General features: G+C 35.5%; 1 protein-coding gene and 1 non-coding gene across 4 annotated transcripts in view; both read right to left on the bottom strand.

Moving 5' to 3' along the window:
- Window positions 1–15,154, bottom strand: part of TBCK (TBC1 domain containing kinase) — a 192,281-nt gene that overhangs the window by 36,604 nt on the left and 140,523 nt on the right. For all 3 annotated transcript variants that reach the window (XM_039255615.1, XM_039255614.1, XM_039255616.1), the window contains exon 24: window positions 1,696–1,871. In XM_039255615.1, the coding sequence (XP_039111546.1) occupies window positions 1,696–1,871 (176 nt within the window). The remainder of the gene's footprint in view (window positions 1–1,695; window positions 1,872–15,154) is intronic.
- LOC120247622 lies at window positions 5,456–5,587 on the bottom strand. The gene has a single exon (XR_005532369.1). It is a non-coding gene; the product is annotated as a small nucleolar RNA SNORA71 (small nucleolar RNA).

Raw genomic sequence — 15,154 nt, 5'->3', positions numbered from 1 at the left:
TTTACTTACTTTTGAGAGAGAGAGAGAGAGACAGAGAATGAACAAGCAGGGGAGGGGCAGAGAGAGAGGGAGACACAGAATCTGAAGCATGCTCTGCACAGAGTTCAATGCAGGGCTCGAACCCACAAACCGTGAGATCATGCCTGAGCCAAAGTTGGACCCTTAACTGACTGAGCCATCCAGGTGCCCCTAATGCTATGCTATTTGATGGTTTTATGAGAGACTATTACTAAAGGCTCAACCAAAAGAAACAAACTAAAAAGTTAAAAAATTGAATGTATTTTAAATTCTTGATATAACGCATAAGAGCTTTTAGGGTAGGAATCCTTGGCCAGTCAACTGGAATTTAATGCTTCTTCTGGGAATCCACTCACCTACTCTGTGAAGGAACTTCCAGGGTCCCTGAAGACCTAACAACCAGGGACATAAGCACTTATATTCTCTCCAAACTTAGGGGTCTTTCACAATTTAAAGAAAATAAAAAGTTGTTAATTTTTCACAAAAAGATGGGGCTGTATCACTTGAAATAGCAGGCTCTGAAACTGTATTCTTAGTAATCTAAGGTTCTATGGATTGCTTCAAGAGTTCTGTAAATGAACAGTTTAAATTTAATTTTAAAATTTCATTTCAAAAATTGTGATTGAAAATGTGCACATGAAAACATATATGCCAATTTTAGCATATGAGAAACCACCAATCTGTTAACCCTCATTTTCATATAACTCTCATTTATACTTAGTAAATGGTATAAACATTAATGCATGAAAAAATCACTTAAAGTTTTTTCATTTTATATATATAATTTCTAAGAAAGAATTTATTTAAAAATTTTTTAAATGTTTATTTATTTTGAGAGAGAGAGAGGGAGAGAGAGAGAGAGAGAGAGAGAGGCAGAGAGAGAGGGAGACACAGAATCTGAAGCAGGCTCCAGGCTCTGAGCTGTCAGCACAGAGCCAGATGCGGGGCTCGAACTCACAAGCAAGATCATGACCTGAGCTGAAATCAGACACTCAACCAACTGAGCCACCCAGGCACCCCAGAAAGAATTTATTTTAAAAGGGAGTTACCCTGTTAAAAAAGAAGTCTGAAAACCATTTACCTAGATTCTCTAGTACAGAGAATCAAGGCATGCTTCAAGAATCTGACAGATGAAGACATAAGGAGAAAGATTAAACTGTTACTATTTTGTAACTGTTCATACTTTAATTCCAAGCAAAATCTGGAGAAGTTATGGTACATTTAATAGCAAAATGTCAGTAAAAAAATACTTTAATATGTTCTCTAAGAAAATATTTTTAAAATTATAATAAATATAAGTTCAGTGTTGAGATCTGGCAATCTCTCTTTCTAGGTTATGAATATGCTAGTTAAATACTCTTCACCTTTGCCAAAATTGTATCTATAGCAAGAAGGATTCAAATGCCCCCAAGAACAGCAATATACACTAGAGAAACGAAACCAGGAAAAAAAAAATCCCAATACTCTGGTGTTGTTTGGACACTGTTTTAAGGTCATGCAATGTTATAAAGTATTATGCACATCTATTCTGGCATCTAGTTTGAGAATTGCTTAGCTATTTCAGTTCAGAGGAATCACAAATATGTTCATTGTTTTTGCCAAACACTCTTTTAAATGGAAAGAAAACATTATGAATAAGGCAGTACCACCCTTTAAAACCACAAGTGTAAAGGATACTCTTCACTATTCCGGATGTCAACTACCAGGAGCTTTGGTTTACTGGACTTTGTCTTCTTGGTGGGTGTTTTGAAATGGCCTGTCACTGTGAGTTCACACAAGTCAATCAGGTCCTCTGCTGAAATCCGGGGTGATACTTCTGACTTCAGGTCATTTAATGGGATGGATTCTCTTGACTAAAAAAAAAATACAAATAATACAAATACTGAGAGTTTTATAGAGAGACAAACTATAGCCAATACAGAATATCTTTAGGCTCTTGATATCAATCACTATAGCATATAGTATAAGAAACTGTATCTCATATTAGTGATCTACTGTGTAACTGTATTTCTTACTATTGAGGTTTACTTACTCACACATAGAGAAAAGCATTATTCTTTTGCTTCACTACAAGCTCCTGGCTTAAATGTGATAGAAAGAGGTGAGGCAGATTTTTCCTTATGAGGGCACTGTGTATCTTTGAAGTCAGCTCCTGTAAGCACTTTTTTCACTTTTTTCAAGTTGTGAATCACATTAATTAAAACTCTTGGAATATAAGAAATTGCATTGTAACTCAGTAGAGATACTAATTAAAGAACCTGGTTCTAATATACATATTGGACTTTTATAACATAATTTATGTTGCCTATGGATAGTAGAGTAAAATTAGATTCTCAGAGAGGAATGCAGAGCAACATAATGCTTTCTTAGATAGTAAACAAAATTGACAATGCACCTTAATTGTGAAGGAGGTAAAATCAGAGTCCAGAAATCAAACTAGTTTTTTGGCCTATGTGACTATTATATGGTGTAAGACTGATTCAGACTCTAAGCTATTTACAATTGTTTTCCAGGTTATTTTGTAGGGAGAGGGATTTTCCCCCATGAAAGGCGATGTAATTCAACTTGACTCAATTCAACAAAAATAAGGAGCACTAGTAGTCACTCTAGAAAACTTATTTAACATAACTTAAGAATTTAAGAACCTTCAAAATTCACTTGATTGAAACGTAGGGATTGAAAAGAAAAAAAATTATTTATATGCTTAATAAGTTTTCAAAGCTGAGTCTATTATTTACTCATTTTCTCTCTTCTTGCAATTCTATTGTGGTCTCTCCCACATTTAGAACTTCCAATTTAGAATTTCTAGGCAGGAGAGAATAGAGCATATGGATGGATCACTTACCAGATAAACTTCTTAAAAAATCTTTTTTTAAGTTTTTATTTAAATTCCAGTTAATTAACATACAGTTTAAAGTTAGTTTCAGGTGTACAATACAGTAATTCAACTCTTCCATACATTACCCAGTGCTCATCACAAGTGCCCTCCTTAATGCCCACCACCTATTTCACCCATCCCTCCCACCTACCTCCCCTCTGGTGACCATCAGAAAATAAGAGAGGCTTATTTTCAGTTATAATTTCAATGTTAGCTCTCATCCCTTGGGTTTCCCTTACTATGCCGTGAATTCTTCAGTGGTAAAGTACATTTTTCTCCCATTAGCTTTGAAATAGAAATGGAAATTGCCAAGCTTTGTGGGTTTATATCTCTTAATAAAAAATAAGACACCAGACATTTTAATTTTTTAATATTTTGAATTAAATCTACTTAAACATTCTGAAATTAAAAGTCTTTCAGAAAGATAAAAGAGCTTTAAAATCAGCAAGCCATACAATCAATGCTTCCATCTCCTTTTTTGTTAAGAGTGCAATCTCAATAGGTATTCTTCCCAGCCTTCACATGAAGTTGTACATTTATGAAGATAAAGAACTTTTGATTACCCTAGTTCTCTGCTTTTAGTCATTTAGTGATGAATGCAGCATTTCAAAATGACGGTCTGTCTGAATAAAAGATGTGCCCTGGCTGATGAAGAAGAGAATTTGACAGAGAATTTGACCAATGTATTCTCCACAAAGAACTGATGTAAGAAAGATTTGACTTTGGCATTGGTCCCAATCAAATGTATCATATATAAGGAGTGTCTCAAAGAACAATTGCTACATGAAATGGTTAAAGCAGAAGGAGACAGGAATCACTGACAAATTCATAACTTATGTGAGTGTCAATCAGTGAAGAACTTTAATGTGACTCATGCAACTTTCTCTGCAAATGAATATTAGGAGATTAGGAAATTAGGACAAATCATATTACTTTGCTTTAAAAAGAAAACACTTATAATATTATAAATATAGAATCTAGTTTTTTCTTTTATTAAGATAATTTACACGCATTTTACTATTCACTGTACAATTTCCATTTATAGGTATAAAAATAAAACTTCTTTGTACAATTTTTCTCATTTAGTGTCATTGAGCTTGGCATTTTCCTGTGTGATTGGGTTTCAAATTCATGGCACTTTGTTTATGGATACTGAATAAGAATTTAAGATTACTGTAGAACAACTCTGGAAATATCTATTAGTTTATTATTTCTGCCAAATAATTTTATACACACACACACACAATGTATATTAAGCTTAGATGTCCAAATATCATAAGCCAATTCATCTTGAGAACTACTTCTTTAAAAAAATTAATATTTTATAGTCAGCCTAGGGTCAGAATTTTTTTTTCAAGACTGTATAGTTTTTTGAATATTTAGGTAGAGAGAAAATGTGAAGAGTAGCTTCAATTCAAGAGAAAAATTCTTGGTCTTTGAAGACATTCCAGGTATAGCAGAGGGACACAGAACAAGCCGTCCCCGTCTATGGACTCTCCTGTTACCGTTGTCAAGACTCAGAGCCAGCTGAAGTGGACCAGTGCTTTCCCTCTGATCTCCTCTGTGAAGAGTTGATCCATGATGCTCTGAGTGGAGAGCAGGAGGCACTCTGGGGATGCTACATGTGCGGACTCCTTCTCCACTCTCTGCCCCTCTGGTGTCCACAAACAATACCAAAAGAATCTTGGGGAGAAGTATCAGGAAGCCCAAGGGCCATGGAGGATCTAAGGCTGACCTTGGGGCCCCACGGCCTAGTGCCTGCCTGTTAAGATGACACCTCTTGGGGCGCCTAGGTGGCTCATCAGTTGAGCGTCCAACTTCAGCTCAGGTCATAGTCTTACAGTTTGTGGGTTTGAGCCCTGCATCAGGCTCTGTGCTGACAGCTAGCTCAGAGCCTGGAGGCTGTTTCAGATTCTGTGTCTCCTTCTCTCTCTGACCCTCCCCTGCTGACTGTCTCTCTGTCTCTCAGAAATAAATAAAAACATTAAAAAAAAAAAAAAAGATGACACCTCTTATGGAACCTCAGTTCATGAAGACCCACCTGAGACCTCCTGATTCAGATTCTCCCTGAGGACACCTCTCACACCTCTCCGATAGGGGACAAGAAGCACTTGGCACTGCTTACATGTCCAAGAAACCACTATGTTCATTGACAGGAAAGCCCTGGAAAAATCTGGGTCTTAGGAGCTAAATGCACGGAAAGCCTGCCTCCCTCCATCTACCTCATGCTTGCTCACTTACGGCTGTCCTGTTTTAGAACCTCTGAACTTCTGCAACTTTTGCAACTTTTCCTTCGCATGCATTACCAATGACCAGGCCATAAGCAGCCTGTAATCACCTCAAATGCAGGGGCAGAACAGGACACAGGGCTGCTGAAATTAGAGACCAGTGTCAGAAGACCACAGCTGTGGCTCCATAACCAACTCAGTCATGCACTGAGACAGGACCCACCCTTGTTCTCCCTTTTTAAAGCTGCACAGAAACCACATTGAGCCAGGCACAGAGAGCATGTGGTAACACAACAGGTGCCAGAAGCACCTAAAATGTAGTGGGGAGAAATGTAGGAAAGCTCCAGAGTTTGGAAGGGACAGGAGCAGACCGTCCAAACATGGGGAAGTGCTTTCAGCAACTGCTCTCCCTGAATTACCAATGGGCAGGACAGACAAACCAAGATCACTTTTGAATGCAGGTGGATTCCATTTATTTAGCAGTGTTACTGAAAAAAAAATTCACCTTTTAGTAGAGTGGGCTCTCTGAAATGGCAATCTAGACATATTAGTGATAATCCTAACCAAGCAAGGGAAAACCCAAGCCTGGTAACAAGGTTTGCTGTGTGCATTAAACTACTGGGCAAATGACTCTGTGATGATACCTGAGAGTATGAAATAGTAGACTTTTAATGAGAATATGTCCATGTATCTTCACATTGAGTAAGTAACCAGCAACCATACAGTATACACTCATATTTTATACGTAAGAGCTCTTAAGTAACTATGAAGGGATTTTAATTCTGAGAATACAGGGTTGGTATCTAGAACACTCTTTCCATATTTCCTGTGATGGATCCTGGCACTAACTTTAACCTAGTTATCAAGACAGAAATCTGGAAATAATCATAGACACTTTGTTCTTCCTTATTCCTCATTTCCATCTAACATATCCCCAGGTGCCACCAAAAATACTCTTAAGTATGTTCCCTGATTCACTGCTCTATCTCAAGGCTTCATTATCTCTTACATGGACTATGGAAGTTGTTTGCTTCTTTCTTTCTCTCTCTCTCTCTCCCTTTTTCTCTGCTTCCCTGTTCACCTAAAGTCATTCCTTCTAATCCATCTTCCAAATATGATCTGAGTTAAAAATAAAAATATGATAATATAACTTTTATAATTAAAATACCTCAGTGGCTTCTAGACACTGATAGATTGAAGTCAACATTCCTTAGTACAGCATTGAAAGCCCTTTATGAATTAATCTGTCTACAGGGAGGAGACCACAGACTTTGGCAACAGATTATCTGTATTCAAATCTTAGCCATTTTATTTATCAGTGTATGAATTTGGGTGTGATATATAATCTCTCTGCCAATTTGTTCATCTATAAAGAGGGAGTAAAAGGTGCCAAACACATTTTTCTCTCAAAGAATTCTGTCTCATTCTCAAAGGGAATCCATATAATAACTGTTCCAAGGCAAAGAAACATTGAAGTGCCCCAGGGCATTTTATGAAGCTACCTTAAACTAATACTTAAATCTGACAAAGATGGCACTAAGTGTACACACACACACACACGCACACACACACACTACTTCTTATGAATATTTACTTTTTAATCTCAAAACTATAAAACTGAATGCAGCACCAACTTGAAAGAATGACATACTATAACCAAGTAGGGGCATATTCTAGTAAGGATGGCTCAATGTTACAAAAAATTTTTAAATAATCCATCACCTTCAATTAGTCAAAGGACACCAAGTACATAACATCACTATAATTGACATAAAGCTATATGTGATAAAACACAGCGTTTGTTCTCAATTTTAGGAAAAGAGAAACTCATGGTAAATATGTATCAGAAAGAATGTTAATTAGGTGATGAAAGATGTTCTTTATTTCAAATATTTGACATTCTATTTAATGAGGAACCACAGAGGCAGACTTATTAAAATATAGCTATCAGCCTTATTATTTTTTTTTATGCAAGTTGCTATTGAGACACTAAGAAAAATAAATAAGGGGTTTGAATACTGGAAAAGAAGAAATAAATTATTTTTATTTTTAGATGATGTAATAGTCTTCTTAGAAACTGGAATAATTAAAGGAAACTCCAGTAAAATTGGTAAGAGTTTGGTAAGATTTTAGTTACAACATACACATCACAAAATCATTATATGGCAGCAGAAGTGAGTCAGAAAACACAATGAGCAAAAGTTTTCATTCACAATATCAAAATATTTCTCCAAAATTAAACATTTAGAAATAAGTAGGTCACATTTAAAGAAAATGAAAGTTTCATGGTGGGCATTTGAAAAAATGGGGGCGCCTGGGTGGGTCAGTCAGTTGAGCGCCCGCCTTCGGCTCAGGTCATGATCTCACGGTTCATGGGTTCAAGGCCCGCGTAGGGCTCTGTGCTGACAGCTAGCTCAGAGCCTGGAGCCTGCTTCAGATTCTGTGTATTCCTCCCGTTTTGACCCTCCCCTGCTCACGCTGTCTCTCTCTCTCAGAAGTAAATAAAACATTAAAATTTTTTTTGAAAAAATGGACAGATATAAGATGCTATCCGGAAACAGTCAATATTATAAGACCTTTATTTTTGTTCAGAGCATGTATTAATATATGACAATTTTATCGTACTCCTAAAAAGGATCTTTTTTTTTTCAATTTTGGAATGTAAATTCTAAAATTCATTTGACAGACCAAGTAGGTGAGAATTTCAAGAAAATATTTAAAAATAATAAAATATATTGTTATATATTAAAATTGTACAAAATTAACAGTATGGTACTGCACCAGAATAGACAAAAAGATTAATAGGACATAATAGGATAAAAGAAAGAGGCTCAAATACACATAAGTATTTGCTAAAAGAATAGGATGCCATGTCAATCACTGGGCAAGGATGTATTATTTAGGACACAGCGTCGGCATAGCTTAGTAACTGGATGGAAATAAAGCTATGTTTCTATCTTACACTATATAGCAAAATGATTAATAGGTAGAACAAATAATTATGTATAAGGTGAAATCACAATAGGATGAGAAAAGTACTGATGATGAGAAATAGTTATAAGTATATATCAAAGGTTGAGTTCTTAAAGATGAATGATATATGTAAAAAATAGAAAATTAATATGCCCTTAATATATTAAGAGCTATTTTAGTCAATAAATCAATAAGAACAAAAATCTGCTTTTTAAAAAAATGAGCAGAGATATATACATATATAGACCAAAGAAATACAAATAGGTAGTAACAAAAAAAGTTTACCTCACTAATTTCAGAAATATAAAAATGTATTCACAATCAGAAGTGCAAAAAGGAGGTAAGTGTTCTCAATATCTTCTGTTTGCCTCTCCAGATTCACTATCCACTGGTTTCTACTTTGCTCTCTGCTCTGGTAGGTAACCCATCTGGACTCCATCAAGCCAGACCCAGCTCCTCCAGTTTTTAAGTGAGTAAAGACTACAGGAGAGTGAGGCCAGCAAATTTATTCCCCTGATTCTCTACTTGAGAAGTCACCTTGGCCTGGCTATGTATGTTGACCAAAGGTCACTGTTCCTCTCAAGATGGCTTTCTCTACCTGCTTCTCTTTTTCCATGTTCTGGTAACTTATTCCTCCCTCATCTCTTTTGGCCTTTGGATGGCAACAGGACAAGAGCTAGTATTCATAATTTACTGCATTATCTTTTGTATTTTTACCAGCATTCCACCATCATCTTTGTAAAGAGAGTATTCTTGAATTATCCAAATTTGAGTGTACCATCTTTTGCTGTTGGTTCAGTTGAGACAGTGGGTATAAGAAAGTTAAAATACACATGTATTATATGATTAAATCAACATAAACTTTCTGGAGAAAATTTTGGTAATACATATATTAAAATTTTTCAAATATGCATACTTTCTAATATAGAAATTTTTAAAAAAAAATCTGTTCCATGGACGTAATTACAGACTATACAAAATTGCATGGAAAAAATATTTATCAAATAAGGTGCTTTGCTTAAATTATGAAAAACTGGAAATAATGTCATCACATGATAAAAGGGGATAGAATAGATACATGGTAGAAAATTCATGTAAAGAAATATCATTTATCATGGGGAGCCTAGGTGGCTCAGTTCATTAAGTATCCAATTTTGGCTAAGGTCAAGATCTCACCGTTCGTGAGTTTGAGCCTCGCATCAGGCTCTATGCTGACAGCTCAGAGCCTGGAGCCTGCTTCAGATTTTATGTCTCCTTCTCTCTGGCCCTCCCCCACTCATGTGCTGTCTCTCTCTCTCTAAAATAAATAAACATTAAAAAAATTAAAAAATACTATTCATCCATTAAAATCATGTTTTAATATTTGTTCATAGAGGAAATTTTCAGGATAGAATATCAGGGGGAAAAGGCCTTAAAAAGTATAAATTCATTATGACACCAGTTTGGCAGAAACTTTAAAAGTGGTTATCTGTGAGTTACTTAAACTCATTTTACTTTTTTTCCTTTTAATGTTCTTCTGTGATTTTTAATAAGTATGAGATACTTTAAAATTTTACATTTATAAAAATAGATTTGTGTTCATTCAGCATTATTATATAGCTTAAATTCTTTATAACTATGAATATAATCTGTCTGAAGACAATTCTTATCAAATGTTTATATCAATGTAAAAAGGCTTTATAAATTAGCTCTTATGGCTATATTCATCATTATAGGTAGTCAGATCTGGCACTGGAGAACATGTAGAGATGTTAAAGAAAAACAATAAAGTCACTTTATTCTTAAATTCTGATAAAATTTAAACATGATAAAAAAGAGATAAGTAGAACAGGCTTTATTTGGAAAGGAGACATGCAAAACTTAATATAGACAATTAGATAAAAAATGTGTTTCAGCAGAATGTTTCATTGGTAAGGACTACTCTGGCTTTTGTATAAAGAGATATTTGAATAAACTAATGTTTACCTAATTCTTCATCAAATGTATGAAGAATTTTGAGAAAAGGGCCTGTTGGCCGCAGGGAAGAATATATACTTTTCCAAACATGTACCAACATAAATGTAAATTACATTATCACTAAATAATTACAATATATTTCCTAGTTTAACATAAGATAGTGCAAATTATTTAATAGACTGCTGCCTAAAAGGCTGATATTTTTGCTAGTAACAATTTTATTTCCTTTCAGAATATATTTTAATTCTAAATTCAGAAACAAGTCCATATATGATCATAGTTATAATGTATAAGAAGATTAATAATAACAACACTTAGAGAAGAAAGCAGTTTTCATTTATAATGCTGTGTGTGTGTGTGTGTGTGTGCGCGCGCATTTAGGGGGAAGGTGAGAGAAAGACAAAATCTTAATATGAAAAATTAGTCTCTCAGGTCGCCTTAGTGGCTTAGTCAGTTAAGCATCCAATTTCAGCTCAGGTCATGATCTCGGGGTTCTTGAGTTCAAGCCCCGCATCAGGCTCTCTGCTATCAGCATGGAGCCCAGTTCAGATCCTCTGTCTCCCTTTCATTCTGTCTCTACCCCACTCACACTCTCTCTCTCTTAAAAATAAACATTAAAAAAATTAGCTTCTCTAAGGCCTTTTGGAAAGTAAGTATTCCAAAAGCTTCTTATATATAGTTCCTGGGTAACAAATGAGGCCAGTAGCGCTGTTGTCAGGAGATATGTGATAGAGTTGATAGTTTCCTGAAGCTTTTAAAGATTTTTCTCAGGGACAGGATGACCTTAGACTGGCTATGGTACCAGTTCTTTGAGTGAATCTGAAGTCTCTTCACTTTGAAAGCAAAGTATCAGTTATTAAATGTCTACTCTATAATTTAAGAACTTAAAATAAGATAGCATAGAAAGTGACATCATTGTATACATTTCCTATAGAGATCAATCTGAATGTTAAGCAAAATATTTTTTTGAAAAGACTATTAAATCTGAATAATTGGAATTAGAACAGTAACTTGGACACTAAAATAATCTTCTAAAAGAAAGGTGGAAATATGAATCAAAGTAGGAAGAGCAGGGGCGCCTGGGTGGCTTAGTCAGTTAAGCGTCTGACTTTCGCTTAAGTCATGATCTCGCGGTTCGTGGGTTCGAGCCCCGCATCGAGCCCCGCATCGGGCTGCTGACTGCCAGCTCAGAGCCTGGAGCCTGCTTCAGAGTCTGTGACTCCCTCTCTCTCTGACCCTCCCCTGCTCACGCTGTCTCTCTCTCTCTCTCCTAGAAATAAATAAAAAACATTAAAAAAAAAAAAGTAGGAAGAGCAAAAGTAAGCATACGTAGGAGGCAAGGAACATCACAGGCTAACCATGTATTTAATAATGCATATTTCAACACAATATAAATAAGCTTTTTCTTGAGGACAACTTGTAAAAGCAGAAGTCTACTCAAAGGTATTTTTTTTTTTTTCAAGTGACATATAATGTTTCTAGGAGAGAGGCTGGGTCGATATAAACATGCTGATTACAACAGAGAGCCAAGTACTTCAATAGCTTAAATTTCTTATATTTCTTTTTCATATCCCATAGCAAGTGTAATAGGGTCCTGGCCAGCAAAGGTGCTAAGATATAATTGCATGAATATATACAGGATGTGGAGTGGTGTTGTCCCTATGTTGAAACAAAGAGGCTCTAAAATGCTATCAAGTAACAGAAGTATTCAACAAAAGTCACCACCATCTCCTCTAGGGCTAATGGAAAAGGAACAGAAGTGACTTTACTATTTCAAACTATCATCTCTGCAACCCCTTTCCTTTCAGCCTATATAAGGAGATATAGTTTGGGGAGGGCTCAACTTTGTGGAGAGCACAGTGTTCAAGATCAGATGCACTTCCCTTCCCAACACCCAGGGTACAGGAGTTGGTGTTTCTGGACACTCCAATCCACCCCCTCACAAAGCAAACGAGGGTGAGTGCTGATGACAATCATTTGTGGAGATTTGGGCAGACCTGCAGGAAGGGGTGGCTGACGTTCTGTTTTATAGAAGGTCTGCTTACACAGAAGACTTATTAATCTGGCCTCTCTGAGCAGGCAAGAAGTAGGGAGACATGGCAGTGCTGAGAGAAAGAGTGGTAGACATCTTTCCAGACCTTAAGTTCTCAAGCTGTATAGGGAGAATAATGACACTTGCCTTGTTTACTTCACAGATATATTGTAAGAATCAATTGGTATAAAAGATATAAAAATGTTTGGTGGACTGTAGATCTTTATATAAAATAAGTTGTTGTTATTAAAAATTGGATCCCAAATGAAGCAGTTTAAATTTCACGGTAAAGTAGTCTCATTATTGTCTAATTTTGAATAAATCATCAATTAACAAATATTTAACTAGCCTGTTCTGGCCATCCTGAGAGAGATAAAATGTCATTTCCATCTCAAAGAGCTCACAATTTGGCTGGAAAGGCAAGATTCACATAAATGAAGCAGCAAAACTATACAATGTCAGCAACATTTATAGAGTGCTTACTATGTGCTAGTCACTGTGATAAACACTAGTGAACATGAACTCATTTAAGTCTTGCAACAATCCTATGAGGTTTTATTATTTGATCATTTTATATCTGAGAAAATTGGGGCACAGAGAGGTTAAATAATTTAATCATTAAATAACAGAGTCAGGATTCGAATTGGATCAGCCTGGCTCTGGACTTTGAGCTCTTAAACACATTATTACATTATGTCTCTTATAAGATTCCATGTATGAAATCACAGGTACATAGTATGAGAATTCAGGGAAAGGAAGAAACACAATATGGGCAGGAGTAGTTAGCATAATATATGTGGAGTAAGTAGAACTTGAGTTAAATCAGTAGGGTTTAGATAAGTAGAAGAGAGAAAGAAGAGTGGTGGATAAGGGGATAATGGTAAGAGTTCTAAAGTGTGAATGAACAAGGAAATGTTCCATAGATAATTACTGAGGACCTACTAGGTATCATGTATTGTGCTTGGGATACATTAATGAACAAAACAAAGATACTTTTTCTTGCAGAAATTACAGTCAATAGGTGTGAAAGAGACAGTGAACAGACTAGTCTTACTGAGCTGAGAATCCACTCTGGGAATTAGAGGTAAACAGTATTGATTAGGTAGGTAGGGGAGGGCTCTGAAAGATGAAGAAGCTTGAGGATGTAACAAATAGATAAATGCTGTAGGATTTTTAGAGGAATGTGTCACGTGTTAACAGCAAGATTGTAGGAAGATTAATTTGGCTCTGTTTTGAAGGATGAAATAGAGATGGGAAAAATGATAGGCAGAGAGTCTTGGTAGACAGTGAATTTTATGATCTAGGTTAAATGATGACATTGCAAACTGAGAGTTTGTTTTATTCACTATTCTCTTTTTTCCTTCAGTCTTTCCCTTTCTGAGACTTTTTCTTGGTCTACAAATACATCCAATTCTCTCCCATCCATAGTGAAATATACAACACAAATAATAAATAATAAAATTAATCTCCAAGGGGTGAGTCCCTGTCTAGCTACTATCCCTTTATCTTCTTTGCATTTCTTTCTCCTTCCCATTCATTCCTGAACTCGCTGAAACTTGATTTCTGTCAGGATACAGAAGAAATGGTTCATTTGCCCAGGAGAAAGTGGACAATTTGGGAACACTTCATTGAAAAGGTAACATTTGGGTTGAGAATAAAAGGATAAATAGGAGTTGACAAAGAAAAGAACTGGGGGTTTTCATGCATATTCTGTATAAAGCAATTTTATCACACATAGTGGAAAGGTGTTTTGATTCTACTTCTCTAGGGTCTTGGTTCTACCTCTCGGAGATATGCTGAATGAAGCCTGTCTCATTTAAAATCCACTGTTTCTCCAATTCAGCCTGGTTTGCATGGGACAGAAATTTCAGTCAGGATACTATATTCATTTTGAAATAATATTTGAATTGCTTTCACAAGTTGAGTTTAAGTTTGAGTTCACAAGTTGAGTTCACAAGTATCTAACCTGAATTTATCAGGTTTACAATCCCTACCCCATACTGATGATGGTCACTTCCAATATGTCATGAGCTCCTTGAAAGCAGGGGCCAGGATTTATTTGTTTTTATACTTCCACTGCCTAGCAGAGAGCCTAGAATTCAGCAGCTATTCAGTAAAATTGGGTATATTAATGAAAGGGTAAAGGAAGAAAAGAAGACATAAGAAAAGCATTGCAAGAAAATATATGGAAGATAAAGGACATGGATGAGTAAATGATTGATCTTAAGTTTTGTACATGGGTGGTTAGGGGAAAAGATGGTAACTAACAGTGGTAAGAAATAAATAAGGGGAAGAAAAGTTCAGAATTGGATTTGAGAAATGGAGGTTGCTTAGGGTCTCCTAAGATGAAGGGATGAGAATGCATTAGAGACAGACTCTGGTATTTGAGAGAAGTCAAGGCTAGAGTCATATTTTTGGAATTATCAGCACAAAAATTATAGTTTAAGTCGTGAGAAAAGATAAACAATTTGGAGAAAAAGGTAAAAAATGGCAGGAAAAAAAACCCTAGTTTTGGTAGGCACACCTATACACTGCTGAGAAAATTAATTCATATAAACTATTAATAAGGTTGGAAAATATATAAAGTTGCAATTTTTTAAGGGTAATACCCATCAATCTTCATTATTCCATATGTCTACAATAAATAAACTACTTCCTTTCTTAGGACTAGATATTTTAAACTCATGTATGAAGAAGGACAGACTTTTACAAATAGCACAGACAGATATTAACTATCATTGTCCAAGGAATTTACAAAGAAAAATTACCTTCAAAAACTTTATCAATCAACAAAGATATTTTTATCCATATATTTAAAACAATACATTGTTTCAGTGGCATTCTGGTGTTTTCATTTCTCCCTCATGTTTTTAGAGAGAAAAGGTAGAGGTTACTATTTCTAAGATACAGAAATACAGCATCTGAAATGGAGTTTGAAATAAAACCGTCATGCTCCGTAAGCTGAATAATATAGCTCTCATACTAGACAGAATATATTTTTCCTTCAAATAAAAGAGAATAATGTATATGAATATGAAACTCAAAGAAGAATGGAAATAGAGTATTTTT

The sequence above is a fragment of the Hyaena hyaena genome, unplaced genomic scaffold, assembly GCF_003009895.1.
Source record: "Hyaena hyaena isolate Hyena2069 unplaced genomic scaffold, ASM300989v1 scaffold_535, whole genome shotgun sequence".
In the NCBI taxonomy this organism is placed as follows: domain Eukaryota; kingdom Metazoa; phylum Chordata; class Mammalia; order Carnivora; family Hyaenidae; genus Hyaena; species Hyaena hyaena.
The sequence above is the reverse complement of the archived record's forward strand: the minus strand, read 5'-3'. Positions and strand labels throughout refer to the sequence as shown.